The 18,270-nt window shown below is 42.2% G+C and overlaps 2 protein-coding genes across 3 annotated transcripts in view; one reads left to right on the forward strand and one right to left on the reverse strand.

Annotated features, from left to right (window-relative positions):
- The window catches only part of pgs1 (phosphatidylglycerophosphate synthase 1), a 43,631-nt gene extending 34,797 nt beyond the window's left edge, over nt 1-8,834 (forward strand). Inside the window, exon 11 of one of the 2 annotated variants that reach the window (XM_084079097.1) lies at nt 5,593-8,834. The gene's annotated coding sequence lies outside the window, so the exon portion shown is untranslated. The remainder of the gene's footprint in view (nt 1-5,592) is intronic. The other variant, XM_084079098.1, reaches the window with a different exon arrangement.
- Nucleotides 8,835-10,037: 1,203 nt separating this feature from the next.
- LOC311060224 (ATP-dependent 6-phosphofructokinase, platelet type-like) lies at nt 10,038-12,244 on the reverse strand (the record flags this gene model as incomplete). The annotated part of the gene is made up of 1 exon (XM_084078356.1): nt 10,038-12,244. Exon 1 carries the CDS (start codon nt 12,213-12,215, stop codon nt 10,038-10,040), a length of 2,178 nt encoding a protein of 725 aa, XP_083934482.1. The 5' UTR covers nt 12,216-12,244.
- Between the last annotated feature and the right edge of the window lie 6,026 nt (nt 12,245-18,270).

The following is an 18,270-nucleotide window of genomic DNA, read 5'->3' on the forward strand; positions in this document are numbered from 1 at the left end:
TCTTTTTTTTCCTCTACACCAACTCTCCGAAAATAGCCGATCTACAAGCTATCCAGGGGGTCCCCAGCAAAAGTTGTTAGAATAGCACTTCTGCAAGCTCACAGCTTGTATATCTGATATTTTTGGAAATAAATAGACAAACATCAACTGTTTGGACAATTTTGAATCATTTTGATTTTTTTTACACAAATCCTCTCTTCTAGGGGTTCCATCCCTGGCACAAATCATTTCGGGTGGGGGTCCGCGGCCAAATACATATCAATTCGGGGGTCCTCGACACGAAAAGCAGACTGACGTAATAGACCGAAGTCACAGGCTTGGCCACATGAAGTCTGAGATGCACACATTGTAGCCTCGCCGTTCATTGTCATGTGGATTCTAAGATCCACATGATTCTTTGGCGATGTTATGCTTTATTTCAGATAGTTCAGTGTAGAGAGACAGGAAGCCAAGGACAGAGACCCTGGGTCCTTGGCACTAGAGTTCTCCAATTCTGCCCAAAACCGACCCTACCCGACTCCACTCGACGTTTTTGGGCTTAGCCGAAAATGTTTGACGATTAGTCTGGCCGAGCCAAGCCTCGGGTTCAGTGAAAAATGAAATAAAACCTTTTGGGGTTTTCACGCCTAAAAATATGGTAATTGTTGGGGCCAGGACTTCATTTTCATAACCTGACGCTGCCAGATCCAAGAAGCTTGCTTCACACATTTGTTTCACAGCTTATTAATACCGCCCCCATCTGGCAGAGTCAGGTTATTATTTTCAGGCCTGTTGAGAACTCTACTTGGCAGTGTGTGCACAGGCTGAGCCAGCAGGCAAATGTGACTGATGTGAGGGTAACTCGATCTCCGCTTTGAATATATTCGGAGCGTAACACTATTGTCTGGTTGCTGTTTGGTATCGAATGATACTGTGACATTATGTAAGCTTGGGTGGCATCTTCTGTATTTAGTCATGCCAAAAACGACAAAGAAGTCATTGTAGAACGTGTCACCTTGTCTAGCCGACAATGCTGTCTAATGTGCAGTTAACCTACTTTATACAAGGTGTCGCTGGGTTTCACCACGCGGTGAAACCCTGGCATCCCGATTCTGGGTATTTCATAACAGGCGAGAATTCCGGGAAAATAGCAGATATACCTTTCTTCTTGTAAAAACAAAGAACATAAAACGTGTGCATTGAAGCTTTAATAGGACTTGACATGTGTCAACACACCTGTGTTTTTAAGCCTCACGGATGATTTAATGTCTTAATGTGGTCTGCCCGTTGATTCTACAGTAACTGTAACTGGGAGACATTTAGCTCACTACTAGCAATAGTATTCTACCTGCTTTCTTTTATTCTAAAAGTTGGGAGTGGAAAAAAAAAAAAAAACGTTGTTTATGTACCCGAAATTCGTCACAAACCCGCGAAAAAAGTATCAGAAACCACTAATAACCACAAAAAAAATCACGCGCACATGCACGCGCGCTGCGCGTTCATGAGGGCCCGCTGTTACTGCCTCGCGTGGGGGCATACTGTTGCCTCGTTACACGACTGGTGACACGTCATTGATGCAACTCTAGAATTGTATACGTGGCTGAAAATATGTTGTGGCAGGGACCCCCAGAAGCAAAGATTTGAGTTAAAAATGTTCGCTTTAAAAATATATATATATTCAAAGAGTTGCACAAATGTTCACGATTTTTCAAAAATAGCAGATCTACAAGCTCATAGCGCGGCACTCGTGCCATGTTTAAATGGACCCTTACAGTTCTGTAACTGTGAGATTGTACAAATGGAACCAAATAGACCAGGGGTCTTCAACAGGGGGTCCGGGACCCCTAGGGGGTCCTCAGAGTTACTACAGGGGGTCCGCCAAATCTTTGTGTGATATGATTTTCTTTTTTAAATATACCACTTGAACCCTAGCATCCCTTTTCTGAGGAGAACTTTAGCCAAACATAGCAGATCTACAAGCTCACAACGCCTCGCGCCGCGAGGCGTTGTGAGCTTGTAGATCTGCTATGTGAGCTTGTAGATCGGCTATTTTTGGCAAAGAGTTATAGGTGTAGAGGGAAAAAAAGAGCAGCAAAAGTTTATCTCAAACACACTTTTATACAATATAGAGGGGGTCCCTGCTTCATCTCTCTCTCAGCTAGGGGGTCCATGGCCTGAAAACGTTGAAGACCCCTGAAATAGACTCTCACAGGACCATTTACGGGTCCATGTGGTTCCATTTGTACACTCTCATAGTTATGAGGGGGTTCCTTGAAATTAAAACTTTGAGAACCACTGCAATAATAGATTACAGTCAAAGTTGATGGGGACAGTTGGGAGGAAGCCCTGCAGTGTCTGGGGGGGACGCGGGGGGGGGACGGGGACGTGGGGCTTTCACATACAATGAAGGGTCCAAACGCCCGTTGGGGAGTCTTTTTTTTCTTTCTCTACTAGTTAGCTTAATTCCCTTGTTTGTTACCCTGAAGGATGATGCAAAAGCCTCGTCAGCAGGTTTTCACCACACCACGGTGGTTTTATGTTTTTCGTTGCGCTTGTCATATGCAATCACAAAGTACTGATGCAGCACCACAGGCCATGACGGTAAAGACAAGCCACAAAATCGCTAGCAGAGAACAGGCCAGTGAAAAAAAAGTACTGTTTATTTGTTCCACACCAATCCAACCAAGGACTCCTTCACAGACCTGAATAGAAAGAACTAGAACCCGACCGATATATATACATACAGTACGGTATCTGTCTGGCTGATATATCCGACATTATTTGACAGACTTTTGAGTGTTTTGTGTACTCTTATACGCTTCATGACTTGAGTCAATGTGCCATTCTAATCTATGCACTGCTCCTTTAATCTGTATCTGACGGAGGACAGTAATAATAATATTCTAATCTATGCACTGCTCCTTTAATCTGTATCTGACGGAGGACAAAAACAATAATAATAATAATAATATTCTAATCTATGCCCTGGTTCAAGGGTTCAAGGTTGTGCTTAATTGTTACAGGAACAACTTATTTTTTGTTTAGCTTCCTGGTCCTCTCTTTTCTATCTGACGGAGGACAAAAACAATAATAACATTCTGATCTATGCACTGCTCCTCATCTCTATCTGACGGAGGACAAAAACTGTAGTAATATAATTCTAATCTATACGCACTGGTCCTCTCATCTCTATCTGACGGAGAACAATTGTTGTTATTGTCGGAGCGGCGCTCCGACAATAACAACAGCGTTGGCCGTTTCTGAGAAGGAAACGTCTGTATTGCCAGACGTCTATTGTTAGAAAACACTGACACCAGGTTGGAGCCCCTCCAAAACACTCTCACCAGCACCAGCTAGAACGTTTACTCGAGTACTGTACTCATTGTGAGGTACTTTTACTTAACCCATTAAGACCTGAGGCGATTCTTAAAAATGTTTTAAAAATCCTAAAGTTTTTTGAAAAAAATCTAAAATATTTTTTTTCACGATTTTTGAATAGCCAAAGAAACCTAAAGTGACACCGATGCGTTCCAGGTCTTAATGGGTTGTACTACTGTATGTACCATTTTTCAATACTTTATACTTCTACTCCACTACATCTCGGGTCAGATATCGTACTTTTGACTCCGCTCCCCTTTATTCGAAAACATTCTAGTTACTTTGTAGATTTAGATTATTAATGCAAAACGTACCTTATCCACTTAAGCCCTATTTTATACTTCGGCTATTCAGGAAAAGCCGACCCAGAAGCTTGCAGCGTGTAGATCTGTTATTTTCTAAACCGACACATTTTGAAAGTCGATTATGTTTTACTTTGGTTCTGTAAATAAGTATTGATGCCAATACTTTTACTCAAGGTAAAATTATGAATGCAGGCCTTTTCTTTTTTTTGTATTACTTGTAGCAGAGTATTGTGGTATTGCTACTTTTACTTAAGTAATACATCTGAGTACTTCCACTGAGCAGTAATATTTCTGTGTATATTCTGTGTAATATTTCTCACACACACACACACACACACACACACACACACACACACACACACACACACACACACACACACACACACACACACACACACACACATTCATCTCATTCATTGAGTCTCACCCACCATGAAATGCTGAATGAATGAACGCTGCTGTTGTGGCAGCCAGCTGCTTCTAATCTGTACCAGGCTGCCCCCTAGTGGACGCACTGTGACTCTACTCTACAACTTGATTATATGGCGGGGCAGTGGTTGTTCAAAGTTTTTCATTTCAAGGACCCACGGGTTTGGTATGCATTAGTAGACCAAGACCATTAGACCTTTTTTAAGGGTGATTTAAACCTTGGTCGCATCATGCCACCGTCGCATTTAGGCTGGTAAACCATCCCGGTCACGTGAATTTAACCCATTAAGACGTGGAACGCATTTGTGTCATTTTAGATTTGAGCTTAAAAAAAAAGCATTATTTTACACTTTGGCTATTCAAAAATATCAGATCTACAAGCTCATAGCGCGGCACCGAGTGCCGCGCTACGAGCTTGTAGATCTGATATTTTTGAAAAATTGTGAAAATGTGTGCAAATCTGTGAATGTACAGTATATGTTCTTTTAAAGCGAACATTTTTAACTCAAATCTTTGCTTCTGGGGGGTCCCTGGAACAACATTTTTTTTTAGATGGGGGGTCCAAATACATATAATTTCGGTGGTCCTTGACAATTATGAAAAAGTTTGACCACTGATATAGCAGTATTTTGTTTTTAAGAAAACGTGTGATTTAGAAGACATCTGTAGAATCGGCTTCAGGTCTCAATGGGTTAATTCACATTATCATGTGTCTTCTGCAGACCGGTCTGGCCCCAAGCGCTGGGCGGGTGTTTTTGAAGAAACCAAAATGTTGGAAGAGCCAATCAGCCGTTTGTCAATCACAGGGCCCAGGGGCACAGACGGGTCTTCCACTTTTTGTTTTTTTTGCAAAAGACCCACCCAGCGCTTGGGGCCAGATCGGTCTGCAGAACGAAGACGCATGATAATGTGAATTCATGCGACCGGGATGGTTTGCCAGCCTAACCGTTGCACGCCATAGATAGGCCATCTACAAGCTCACAACGCATCGCAGCTTAAACCGGCTAGTTTCGGTGCTAGACGCAGCACGCAAACAAGGTATAAATTGTTTGCAGCCTCTGTGGATAGCTTTAAAGCACCGCTCAAGACCTAATTCTTCACTCTTGCTTTTAGTTGATTTTTAAATCTCTCACTGTGTTCTCACTGTTTTGCCTGATTCACCGCCTTTTTTGCTATTATTTTAATGTTTTTTGCTTATCTTTTTTTGCTTCGTTAAATTATTTTTTACTTTTTCTGTAATTGTATTATTGCTCTGTAAAGCACTTTGATGTCATGAAAGGTGCTATACAAAATGAAGTTCATTATTTGTATTATTAAATTAGGCATTAGCAAGTAAGGATGAACTTTTTGGTGTTTTTTAAATGAGCAGAATAAAAACTCAAACAAGTCATAACATAATAGAAAACAAAAATGGTTTACTTGTTCATATTTTTGTGTTCTCGCTCTGTGTGTGTGTGTGTGTGTGTGTGTGTGTGTGTGTGTGTCCGTGTGTGTCCTAAAGCAGGAGGCAGACTCCAGCCGGCACCCACTGGGTGGGCTTCTCTCTGGTGATGGTGTTGATGGTCCAGGTGATGATGTACAGTACGGTGCCAGTCCTCTCATGCGGGTCTTGTAGACTGGACACTCGTACTGGCGGTACTGGTTCTCCTGGTGGCCCACGCTCACCGGCCTGAAGAGGACCACCGACATGTTGAGGCGCAGGGAGAGAGGAGGGGGGGTGCAGCTCCTTCAGACGCGCCTCGGAGATCACTCCCATCTGTGTGTCCCAGCGTGTACACACACACACACACACACACACACACACACACACACACACACACACACACACACACACACACACACACACACACACACACACACACACACACACACACACACCATCATTCGAGGTCTTGCACCTGTTCATCTCCAGCATTGTGCCGTCTTTGTATCGGTTATGCTTGATTTATACATGATTGTGCGCCATTGTCATGTACAGCAGTGGTTTTCAACCTTTTTCATGCCAAGGACCCCTAAATTGATATGTATTTGGCCGCGAACCCCATCTGAAAATCTTTTGTGCCAGGGACCCCCAGAAGCAGAGATTTGAGTAAAAAGAAATTGCTTTAAAAAAATATATATATTCAAACATATGCACACATTTTCAAGATTTTTCAAAAATAGCAGATCTACAAGCTCATAGCGCGGCACTCGGTGCCGCGCTATGAGCTTGTATATCTGCTATTTTTGAATAGCCAAAGCTAAGTGGTTAAAATGATTATGACGCTATGTTAACTCATTTCGCTGGGGACCCCCTGGTGGTCCCCGGACCACTGGTTGAAAAAAACACTGATGTACAGGAAATGGCCGATCTACAGCACAACCAAGATCACAATGCGGGCTTGTAGATCGGCTATTGTCATGGCGCGACACCGACGCACAACCAACTATACAAATCAAGCCTGAAGGGGCCAGTCACACTGAGCACGATAACGGATCACGATAACCATAAATGTCTTTTTTTTTTAAAATCTTCCTAACTCAAATGGAAGGCAGCGTCCACCCCACAGCTTTAACGACAATGATAGTCGTGGACGATATCGTTTGGATCACTTTGAGCACGATTTTATGAACGATAGAAGCATTGGCGGTCATTCAAACTCCATCAGAAGGACATCTCCATCAGTTCTGACAAACAGCTGGGCATCTGGCGCACTGTTTACAGTACATAAAACAAGTTTATTTATGGAGCACATTTTAAAAACAACTTTCGTTGTACCAAAGTGTTGTACAGAACAATATCAACAGCAGCACAACAACAGAACAAACGATAGCGAAACCACATAAACTGTCATCAGTAACGTCATCAGACGGCATATATTATAACCAGGGACCACGCATGAAACCAAAGCATCATCAACAACACATCGGACAGAAACCATAAGATAAGAGCCAAAATAACATATCTTAACGTTAATCGTTCTCGAGTGTTGAGGCTAACTTAACCAATTTAGACCTGAGGCCGATTCTAAAAACGCCTTCTAAATCCTAACCTAAAGTTTTCTGGGTGAAAAAAACCTATCCATAGCAAAAACTAAAATGATACAGATGCCTTCCCGGATTGAAAGGTATTCACCTTATTCCTGGCCACGCACATTGTGGGCCTGGCTATGCCCACTGTATGTATTTGTCCGCAGAGTCGCAGACCACCATCTGAAAATATGTGGTATTACTTTTTTCCCCAATATTTTTTGAAAATAGCAGATCTACAAGCTCACAACGCGTTGTGCTGTGACACATTGTGAGCTTGTTGATCTGCTATTTTCAAATAGCCGATGTAAAGTGGTGAAAGAGAATAACAACCTATAGGCATTCCAGGTCTAAATTAGTTAATTATAGTTATCATGCTCGGTGTGAATGGGCGCACAAGTCAGTGTAACTGCTCTGTTTACTATACTTCTCAGCTGTTATAGCAGGTTTATAATAACGATAATGTCTATTGCACACGGTATGTATGTCCGGAAAACATTTCAACATTGAAGAGGGCTTATTTGTCACCCCACTCATATACAGGTTATAAGCAGCGAAAAGGTTGGGTGTGGCATATTCCGCAAGACTGTGCTAAAGCAAAACACACAAAATTTATATTGCACATTATGTCTACTGGTGTGTGTGTGTGTGTGTGTGCATGCAATCTATAATAGCAGCGGTTCTCATCCCTTTCCTGATCAGGGGGGGGGCCACTTCAAAATCTCAAAAAGTGATTATTTTAATGAGCAATCAATCGATTGGGTTCTCGGCTTGGGATCAATGGAACTGACATAGTATTGTATAATGAATCTTAGTGTTTGACAATTATTTGGGGGCCCCTCTTGTGTTTATCCCCGCGGGAATCGCTGCTAGGAAAGCAATAGGGTATAGCAGTGGCGGCCATTTTCTGGTGCCACAGATAGATAACCCCTTTAGGGATTTCCGAAAATATTTATATAAATTATTCTAAGCCTGGAACTAAGCCATTCAGGCTCCTGGTGAATCATAACAAATATTTCAATATTTAATTACATTATATACTATATTGAATGAATACCCTATTTTTTGCGGTTTTCAAATATCTTTTGACAGAATCAAATGATTCACCAGACTTGGTTCCAGGCCAGAAGAAAACCTCCAACACAGAGAAAGACCCAGTTGGAGTATACTGCCGTATACGTCCACTGGGAGAAGATGTGGAATGTTGTATTGAGGTGATCGGCAGCACCACAATTCAACTGCATCCTCCTGATGGCCTCAAAGCAAACCGTAATGGGGAATTTAAAGAGTCGCAGTAAGTGTTTGGCATTAAAACCACTCAAATGGAATTGTTAGAAGATGTTTCCGTGCCGCTGGTTGAGGATCTCGTTGTAAGAATGGTCTACTTTTTACTGATAATAATTTATATAAATAGTTTCGGAAATGTCTATGGGAAAATAAAATGGGGTTTCTGTGGTACCACAAAATGGCCACCACTGCTTTGCCCTATAGACAACAGGTCTTTTTTTCTTTCTTTTTATTTTTTACCTCAGTAGCTCTCTCTCTTGGTCTGTCCCTCTTGAGTGAGTGAATAATCCTGTAATAATGTGTGTTGGGGCGTTTGTTTTTCTACTCAACCTACCACCTCATGACACTCATTAAAAGTGTGTATGTGCTACTGTAAATCTTCTTTTTGTAAATTAGGGGAAGATGTCATTTGTGGATTTTTAAAAACTATTAAAAGGTGTGACTTGAGTTTTCTCGACTCTGATGTTTTTACTGTAAGTGTGTATAGTATCATGAGACAGACCCGTTTCAAAAATGTCCCATCATTTTCAAATGTTTCTGTCATAGTCATACATTTCAAACAGAAACTTTTAGAGAAAGAATAAGAAATATTGTACAATTGACTCCATTACATTTCTTGGAAGGGACGCTTGGCACCCAAAACTACAAACTTATATTATGCATTTACCAGTAAAAGCTATATTTCAAATATAGTGAAGATGGCCAATCTACAAGCGCACAACGCTGAAAATCTGGTGTTGGCACTATTTCCCAATTATATTCCAATACAGCAATGCTTTGATATTAAAAAGAAAATGGACTTAGTAATTTGTACTTTTGAATACGCATTGTGAGGTTTTGTGAGGTTCTAGATCAGCTATTTTCTCATAGACAAAGTATAAAATGTGGCTTAATTGGTTAACGTATGTTTTGTAATAATCAAAATCTGCAAAGTAACTTGTAACTACAGTTTTCAAATAATTGTAGTGGAGTAAAATGTACAATATTTGTCACTGAGATGTAGTGGTAAGTATAAACTATCAAAAAATGTAAACGCTCAAGTAAAATAAAAGTACCAAATTTTAGGCAAAGGTTTTAACCACATTAAACCCCAGCATTGAAAAAAACATCTGGAAATATAGCTTATCTACAAGCTCACAACCCGTTTACATTGTTTGTAACACGTTGTGAGCTTGTAGAGCTGCTATTTTCAGCAAAGATATTTAATGTAGAGTGAAAATGGAAAAGTCAATAGTATAGATCCCTGAGGGTATAGGGTTATAGAGTGGCTAAATAATCCCGTTATTGATTTGATGAAGTCATGTCATGTTTATGAATTGAATACCAAGGACCTCAATGGAAACAAGGCTGCAAGGACTTTTTTGGACAAAGTGTTTTAAAGACGGGGTGCCGTGATTTTCAGTGACCCCCCCTAAAACATATCATCAGGTATGATGGTTATATTGGAGGAAGATTTCTTTCAAAAAGTGTACAGAAATTGTTAAAATTAAGTTTTTATGTGGACACGCCTCCGGTTCATTAAGTATACCTGGTTCTCACCTTACACCTCCTCCACCACCTTAGCACCACCCACCTGTCCTAGTCCCTCCTCCTCCTCATGCCCGCACCTGTTGTGTTATGATAATGAGGGGGAGGGTACACTGCCTACTGCTAAGACCAGTTCAAGATTTTCATCAGTGGACGCAGCTTCAGCCACCATTGCTCCCTGGGGATCCTGTGGACAAAGTCGGTCTGCTCCTTGAGCTCCGCGACGGGCTGGAAGACCAGGTCCCCGCGCATCCCCAGAACACAGCAGGAGTCCTCGGAGGTGGCGAGCACTCGGCCTCCTACCGACGTCTCCCGCAGCTTCTCGGAGATCCACTGCATCGCCCTCGCCGACATCTTGATTGCGACGTTGCGGTCGAAAGGAGAAGGCGCTCCGCCCTGCTGCATGTGCCCCAGCACGTTCTTCCTGCAGTCGAACGCCCCCTTCCCTTCCTCGGAGTACAGCTGGTAGACGAAGTCCGTCGTGTAGTTCTCGTGACAGTTCTCGTTCCTGAGGACCAATTCCCCGTGAACGCTGTTCTTCATCTTCTCCGCCAGGCGCTCGATGTTGGCCTGCAGGTCCCTGATGTCAAAGGGCTCTTCGTGGATGTAGGCGTCGGCGGCCCCCGTGGCCAAGCCTCCCACGCTGGTCAGGTAGCCGCAGTAGCCCCCCATGGTCTCCACGATGAACACGCGGCGCTTGGTGGCGCTGGCCGACTGCTTGATGCGGTCACAGGTGGTGGTGACGGCGTTCATAGCCGTGTCGGCGCCGATGCTGAGGTCCGAGCCCGGCACGTTGTTGGACATCGTGGCGGGAACCATGACCATGGGCACACAGAACTCCTCATGTTGCCCGCGCGCCGCCAACAATTCCAGCAGTGAGACGTAGGCTTCGAATCCGCCAATGACTAGCAGTGCATTTATGTTATGCTTTCGCATTTGCTCAGCAATTTGCTCAATGTGTTTTGCAGGAAGTGTTCTTCTGGTTCCCAGCAGTGACCCACCTTTGACTGTCCATCCGCCCAGATCAGCCCATTTGACCTCCTTGATCCGTCCCTTGTAGAACCCCTCGAAACCGTCGCTGACGGCAAACACCTTGTGGCCCTCGGAGATGCCCACTCTGATGGCAGAGCACACCGCTGCGTTCATGCCCGCTGCGGGCGAGCCCACGTTCAACACGGCCACGTTGAAGTTGGTCGCTAGCTCTGATTCAGGTTTACGGTGAGACAGTAGCTTGTATGTCCTCAGCTTGTTTTCAAAACTTCTTCCACGGAGCTTGAGGGCGTCCTCGAACCTCCTCTCATCCATGGCCTTCTGCAGATCCTGAGTCATTTGAACACACTCCATGAGAGGCAGACGTACTGTCTCGTTGCCAGACAGACACACCACACAGGCTGGAGTGTCGTCTTTTGTCTCAAGCAGCGCTAGGACCGCCTCCACACCCATGCGACTGGCCATGATGCGGTCGAAAGCAGATGGGGTCCCCCCTCTTTGGACATAGCCAAGTACTGTCACCCGAGTGTCGAAGCCCAAGCAACTGACGACAAGATCCTTCACTACATTAGAGGTGATGGGCTTGCCGTGCCCGTCTACGGCTCCCTCGGCCACTATGATAATGTTCAGTCGTGTACCCGTGGAGCGATTCGCGGACAGTTTCTGACACATCTTGTCCTCCCAGCCGTCCTTTGGGGGCATCTCAGGAATCAACACCCAGTCTGCCCCGCACGCCTGGGCACTCACCAAGGCAAGGTAGCCACAGTGCTTGCCCATGACCTCCAAGACGAATGTCCTCTGGTGACTCTGCGCGGTGGTCATGATGGCATCCACCACCTCGATGATCCGGTGGAGTGCAGAGTCGGCGCCGATGGTCATGTCGGTCCCGCAGAAGTCGTTGTCGATGGAGCCCACAACGCCCGCGATGTGCAGAGAAGAGCACTTGCGAACGGTGTCCTCGTGGATTAGACCTTGGTCCGACAGTTCCGCCAGCAGCCCGCTCCACTCCTCCCTGAATATGTTGGCTCCGATCAGGCTGCCGTCTCCACCGATGACACACAGGTTGGTGATGCCGTGCTGCACCAGGTTGTGGGCGGCCTTCCGTCGGCCCTCGTGGGTACGGAATTCTTGGCAGCGGGAGCTCCCGATAACAGTGCCACCCAGTTGTAGCATGCCGGAAACACTTTCCTGCGTGGCCTCCTTTATATTGTCCCCACCGTCCACCATACCCTGATACCCCTCGTGAATATAGTAAACTTTGGCACCTACATGTATTCCCATTCGAACCACGGCACGCAAAGCAGCATTCATCCCTTGAGCGTCCCCTCCGCTCGTCAGCACAGCGATGGCTTTTCCCTCTCCAGAGAGTTTCTTTCTGCTGTCCGACCAAGTCATGTTCACATATTTTCAGTTTGTGCTTTGATATAATGCAACTGAATATCACAGTTGCTACCGTTTTGATTAACTCCAATTACTGTATGGTTACTACGCTACACAACATCTTTATACAGCAGAACGCAAACCGTTGCCCAAATATGGACTTTCAGGGAGATGAGAGCAGCACATCTGGGTGCTTTGCCCTGTGTCGTTCCCTATCGAGTAGATATCCCTTTTTTGTGCGGTGCAACCGCCCCTATATGTGAGGTTTGGACATCGACCCAATTGCACCCCCCCAACCCTGCGCTGTGATTGGCCACCATTGTACCCCCCTAACCCTGCACCGTGATTGGCCACCATGACTCTATTCAGGACTGTGATTGGCTAGAAACACATGACACATGTGCATAGCCCTATAAATAGGACTATGCACTTAAAAAAAGTTTTTTTTAAGTGAATCACTCCCATCACTGTGATGACCACTGTGACCACACCGCCCACTTCACACTGGGTGTGATTATTATTTTTTTAATTCCATTTCCTACAATTTTTCTAAACTATTTCAATAGAACAAAATAAAAGGGTGAATCAGTGCCACCTGTCACTTCCACTGAAGTTTATGCCTCGTTTATGCCTATATTATATATATATATACACACACACACACATACATACACATTACATACACACATACACTTTGGCAATTTGAAAATAGCAGATCTACAAGCTCACAAGTCAACACAGGTCCAGGCAACACACCATCCACATGACGGCAGAGGAAACCATACAAGGCACCAACCTGGTCATCAGGAGCAGTTAGGGGTTCAGTGCCTTGCTCAAAGACACTTCGACATGCAGCCAGGAGGAACCGGGGATCAAAACGGGAACCTTCCGACTCCAAAATGGCACCCGGTGAAAATGGCCACTCCACCCCGAGCCAATGCCACCTGGTGTTTTTATATTGAAATGTTCTATAATGAAGGAATGAAGGAATTATAAAACAATAAATACAATCAGGGACATGTGATGATTAAGATTGTTTTTTGTATCAAATAAATTCATGGTAAATTATTCTAACATATAAATATTTTGTCTGTGACATGGCGTGACATTTAATGTGTGAAATGTGCATACAAATGTTTTTTATTCAAATATAAAAACATGCTGAGATGGTATGATATTTCTCATAGTTCAACATGTCCTCCATTATGACAAAAGTTTCAGGTTCAAAAACAAGATATTTTTGCCTGGAATATTTTTTTAGTTGGAAAGGTACATTTCCATGTCTTCTGTTTTTGTATTTTGCATTTATTTATTTTTTATTTGTAACCCTAACCCTGAAAATGAAACATTTAGATGTGGGTCACTACTGCATGTTGCCTAGAGGCCATATGTAAATATGTTAATGACCTGCAGCCAGTTTGTTATGCTAACTATGCTTACACTGCAAACGGTGAAGTTCATAAGGTTCATAAACTGATGTGTACATATCAGCTTGTTTTTAACTTCAACAAATATTGGCAATGTGTTGCAGTGTGCCTAAGCAAGTCACTTAACCCACTTAACTAAAACAAGAGTAAAGTATGACTATAGGTTTATCACTTTGATCATCAACTTCATGTTCAAATGTGTTTACCTGTAGTCTACAGGTAAACACATGATCTACAGGCTGTAGATCATATGTCACACTAAACAAAAATGGTGCTAAATAGTGCTAAAAGGGTCTTTGAATCGTGATTATGTTCTACTAGACTCAGGTTCTGACCCCTACGCTACCCTCACACCTACGTGGCACCGCCGATCCAACCACTATGTCTGAGTCTGTGCTCAGGAATGTGTCAAAAACATCTCCATGAATTCAAGGCTTCATGGAGTGTGTAATTGATAGAAAATAAGTATTTTTTTTAGGTGAACTATGCTTTTAAGTGTCTTGTTCAGGGATGCTTTGACACATTGCTGAGGCCAGGGATCGAACCTGGGATTTATGGTTTGACAGGCAGGCTCTCTAACCATTCAGCTATGGCCACGTCATCAGTAGAAATTCTAAGGCAGTTCTACTCTGTAACAGTAAAGGGGTTTCAGGGGAAACCAGCAAAATGAGCAATGATATGATAAAAGACTGTCTTGCTAATAAAGCATCATGTCTCTCATTTTCTACAATGTATTTGATATTACCTTTATATTGTTTCAAAATTATGCATTTCATCCTCTATATATTGTCCAGCAACCTTTACGATAAAGGCGAAAAAAGATTGTAGACCCGTAGGAGCCATATTGCTCAGATGCCAAGGATTCTGTATTGGGATTTGATCCCATGACCTTGTGGTCTGAAGTCAAGAGCTCTTCCAACAGAGATAACCAAGCACACTGACTTTTGTACATTGACATTACATGAACGTGATAGGTCATTACACCAAATGAATTAAAGGCATTTGGCTCATGCACTTTACAAGTGGGCTTATTGTCAGCAACAGCCAAGAACACAGGAGTCTATCCTTATTACAGCACTAGACCCCAGGGAGACAGACACATGCTGATTTGCCATTTCCAGGATTTGATTTCCAGGATTTGAGTCTTGAGTCCCAAGATCCAGGGAGACATCAAATTTCTCTTTTGGGCCTTGAGTCCCAAGACTCAAGGCCTAAAAGAGAAATTTGATGTCTCCGCGGGAGTAATTGGTTCGACTCAAGACTCTATTGGGTCTTGAGTCGAACCAATTACTTAATATTTTGGACACAGCTGGTTTCTGCCCGACAGCACAGATATACAGTACTACTGTCAGGACTTGACTGTGACAAACATATTTCCCTGTGTGATTATGAATATGTAGAGGAAGAAAACGGATTATTTGTATTGATAATTTATCATTTGTAAACGCAATGAGATTATTCTAATGATGCTTAATCTCTAAATATATTATTTTGTGACAGTGTGAATACCAGACTGGTACATTTTTGTATTTAACTGAATAAATTGTTCAGTTTGATTACAGCTGATACATAAAGATGTTCCCTTAATTGTGTCTTGTGTCTCTTTGTGATTACAGTTGGTTGATGACCCATAATTATTGTATTTTAGTCATGTTTAATTATTGGTTATTACTCCATCAATCGTTCTGTTTTTGTTGCTTAATCATTTTAAATAACGGCCACCTTATTTTAACTGAAGCGTTTGTTGTTCCCTTCAGATTGTTGTGTTGACATCAGTCACATCTTAAATAAACAGCTTTTAAAAAGACGTTTCGTGTATGTGTGTTTGGGGTAGGCTATGTTTGATTGAGTGTTTAACACTCTTTTTGGACAGACTGACTAAAAAGACTAAAAACTGCTGTTTGGACGCCATCTAGTGTCCATCAGCAGACACTACATCTGTCTGAGGATATGGGTGTAAAATGTATTTCAGATCTCCCGGTGGAAAAGTGACGCATGTGCTTACTCTCTATTGATGTTATCCCACTGTTAGGTTTGTTTTATATATATTTGTTTAAGACTTACAGTAGGCTGCCATGTCCCACTGGAATACAGTGAAATAAAAGAGTAAAATGAAGAATATATTCTTCATTTTACGTATGGCCCCGGAATATAAAATATTATTTAAATTCATATCAGTCACTGTATTCCAGTGGGGCAAGGCAGCCTACTGTAAGTCTTAAACAAAATATATAAAACAACCCTAACAGTGGGATAACATCAATAGAGAGTATGCACATGCATCACTTACTACTACTACTAGTATTTTCTGGAAGTCATCTAACGTCAGACCCATATAGTCTAGCGATTAGGATACCTGGTTTTCACCCTGGTGGCCCGGGTTCGTCTCCCAATATGGGAATGTAATATACAACCATGTTTAATGTGCGTGGGGATCTAATTGTTAAACAAGCTTAATGCTTTATGAGCCTTCCAGTTTAATAGACCTTGTATTGTGAATATGTACTTCCTTGGTCTCATAATATGCTGGACCATACGTAAAATGAAGAATACCTTGTGATGTCAGTGACATTTTATTACAAATGAAAATAAAAATAAGAAACAGTGCAGTAACAATACGTTTTCGTATAGCAGCAATTTTGCATGTACAATATAAATATAAATATATTGTCTGTCGGGCGGAAACCTCATTATGGCCAAAACTGTAGGGGTGTTTTTTTGGGACGAGCGTTCCGCAATTGTAGATAAGCAAACTCAGAAACAGGCTAACGACTAGCCTCAGTTAACAGGCTGAACCCGCTGAGGCTGCGTAATGCTATCAACAAAGATGGTTGATTTTTCAAGATACGCAACGTCACGCAGAAACGGGAGGTAAACCGGAGAATGCGTATCTTGAAAAATGAACCATCTTTGTTGATAGCATTACGCAGCCTCAGCGGGTTCAGCCTGTTAACTGAGGCTAGTCGTTAGCCTGTTTCTGAGTTTGCTTATCTACAATTGCGGAACGCTCGTCCCAAAAAAACACCCCTACAGTTTTGGCCATAATGAGGTTTCCGCTCGACAGACAATATATTTATATTTATATTGTATGCAAAATTGCTGCTATACGAAAACGTATTGTTACTGCACTGTTTCTTATTTTTATTTTCATTTGTAATAAAATGTCACTGACATCACAAGGTATTCTTCATTTTACGTATGGTCCAGCATATGAGACCAAGGAAGTACATATATTCACAATACAAGGTCTATTAAACTGGAAGGCTCATAAAGCACTAAGCTTGTTTAACAATTAGATCCCCACGCACATAAAACATGATTGTATATTACATTCCCCTATTAGGAGACGAACCCGGGCCACCAGGGTGAAAACCAGGTATCCTAATCGCTAAACTATATGAATCTGACGCTAAGTGACTTCCAGAAAATACTAGTAGTAGTAGTAAGTGATGCATGTGCATACTCTCTATTGATTTTATCCCACTGTTAGGGTTGTTTTATATATTTTGTTTGAGACTTACAGTAGGCTGCCTTGCCCCACTGGAATACAGTGACTGATATGAATTAATAATATACTGGACCATACGTAAAATAAAAACACCTTATGATGTCAGTGACATTTTATTACAAATGAAAATAAGAAACAGTGCAGTAACAATACGTTTTCGTATAGCAGCAATTTTGCATACAATATAAATATAAATATATATTGTCCTATCGGGCGGACAATATATTACTCCCGCGAACGCATTAGATCCAAGTAGACATCAAATTTCTCTTTTGGGCCTTGAGTCTTGGGACTTAAGGCCCAAAAGAGAAATTTGATGTCTACTTGGATCTAATGCGTTCGACTCAAGACTCTTTTGGGTCATGAGTCTTGTGATGTCCTAACTCTTCTAATTTTTTATTTTGGCCTCCACACTTAGTGATTTTTTCGGATTTAACTTTCGTTTCGGTAGTGACACAATGGTGTCACTACCGAAACGAAAAAATGTTTACTAAGTCCAGAGCTCAATGAATGTTGGGAGATATTTAACTTTAAGCGCCCCATGCATTGTGGATGCGGCAAAGGGAAACGAGTACAGGCTACTAATCCTACATACTTACTGCTAGTAACCCCATTCATACTTTAAAATGTTCATTTTACTGTGGACATGTTTGCCTGAAAAGGAATCTTTGAAATGATTAATAGTTTTAGAATTGTACTCCTTTAAAAGTTCAGAGATTTATAATGGAGGTCGATGGAAGAATTTGGGACCTAAAAAAAACACTTTCACCTAGAAACTCGATTCACAGTTAAAAAATTCCACCTTACTGTGGACATGCATGCTTGAGATTTTTTTCTTTGAAATTATTTGTAGTTTGGGAGATATTTAACTTTAAATGTCCATTGGCCGCATTGACAATGCATGGGGCACTTAAAGTTAAATATCTCCAAAACTACAAATGATTTCAAAGAAAAAAATCTCAAGCATGCATGTCCACAGTAAGGTGGAATTTCTGAACTGTGAATGGAGTTTCTAGGTGAAAGTGTTTTTTTGAGTACAATTCTAAAACCA

The sequence above is a fragment of the Gymnoscopelus microlampas genome (genome assembly GCF_963454915.1).
Source record: "Gymnoscopelus microlampas genome assembly, chromosome: 14".
In the NCBI taxonomy this organism is placed as follows: domain Eukaryota; kingdom Metazoa; phylum Chordata; class Actinopteri; order Myctophiformes; family Myctophidae; genus Gymnoscopelus; species Gymnoscopelus microlampas.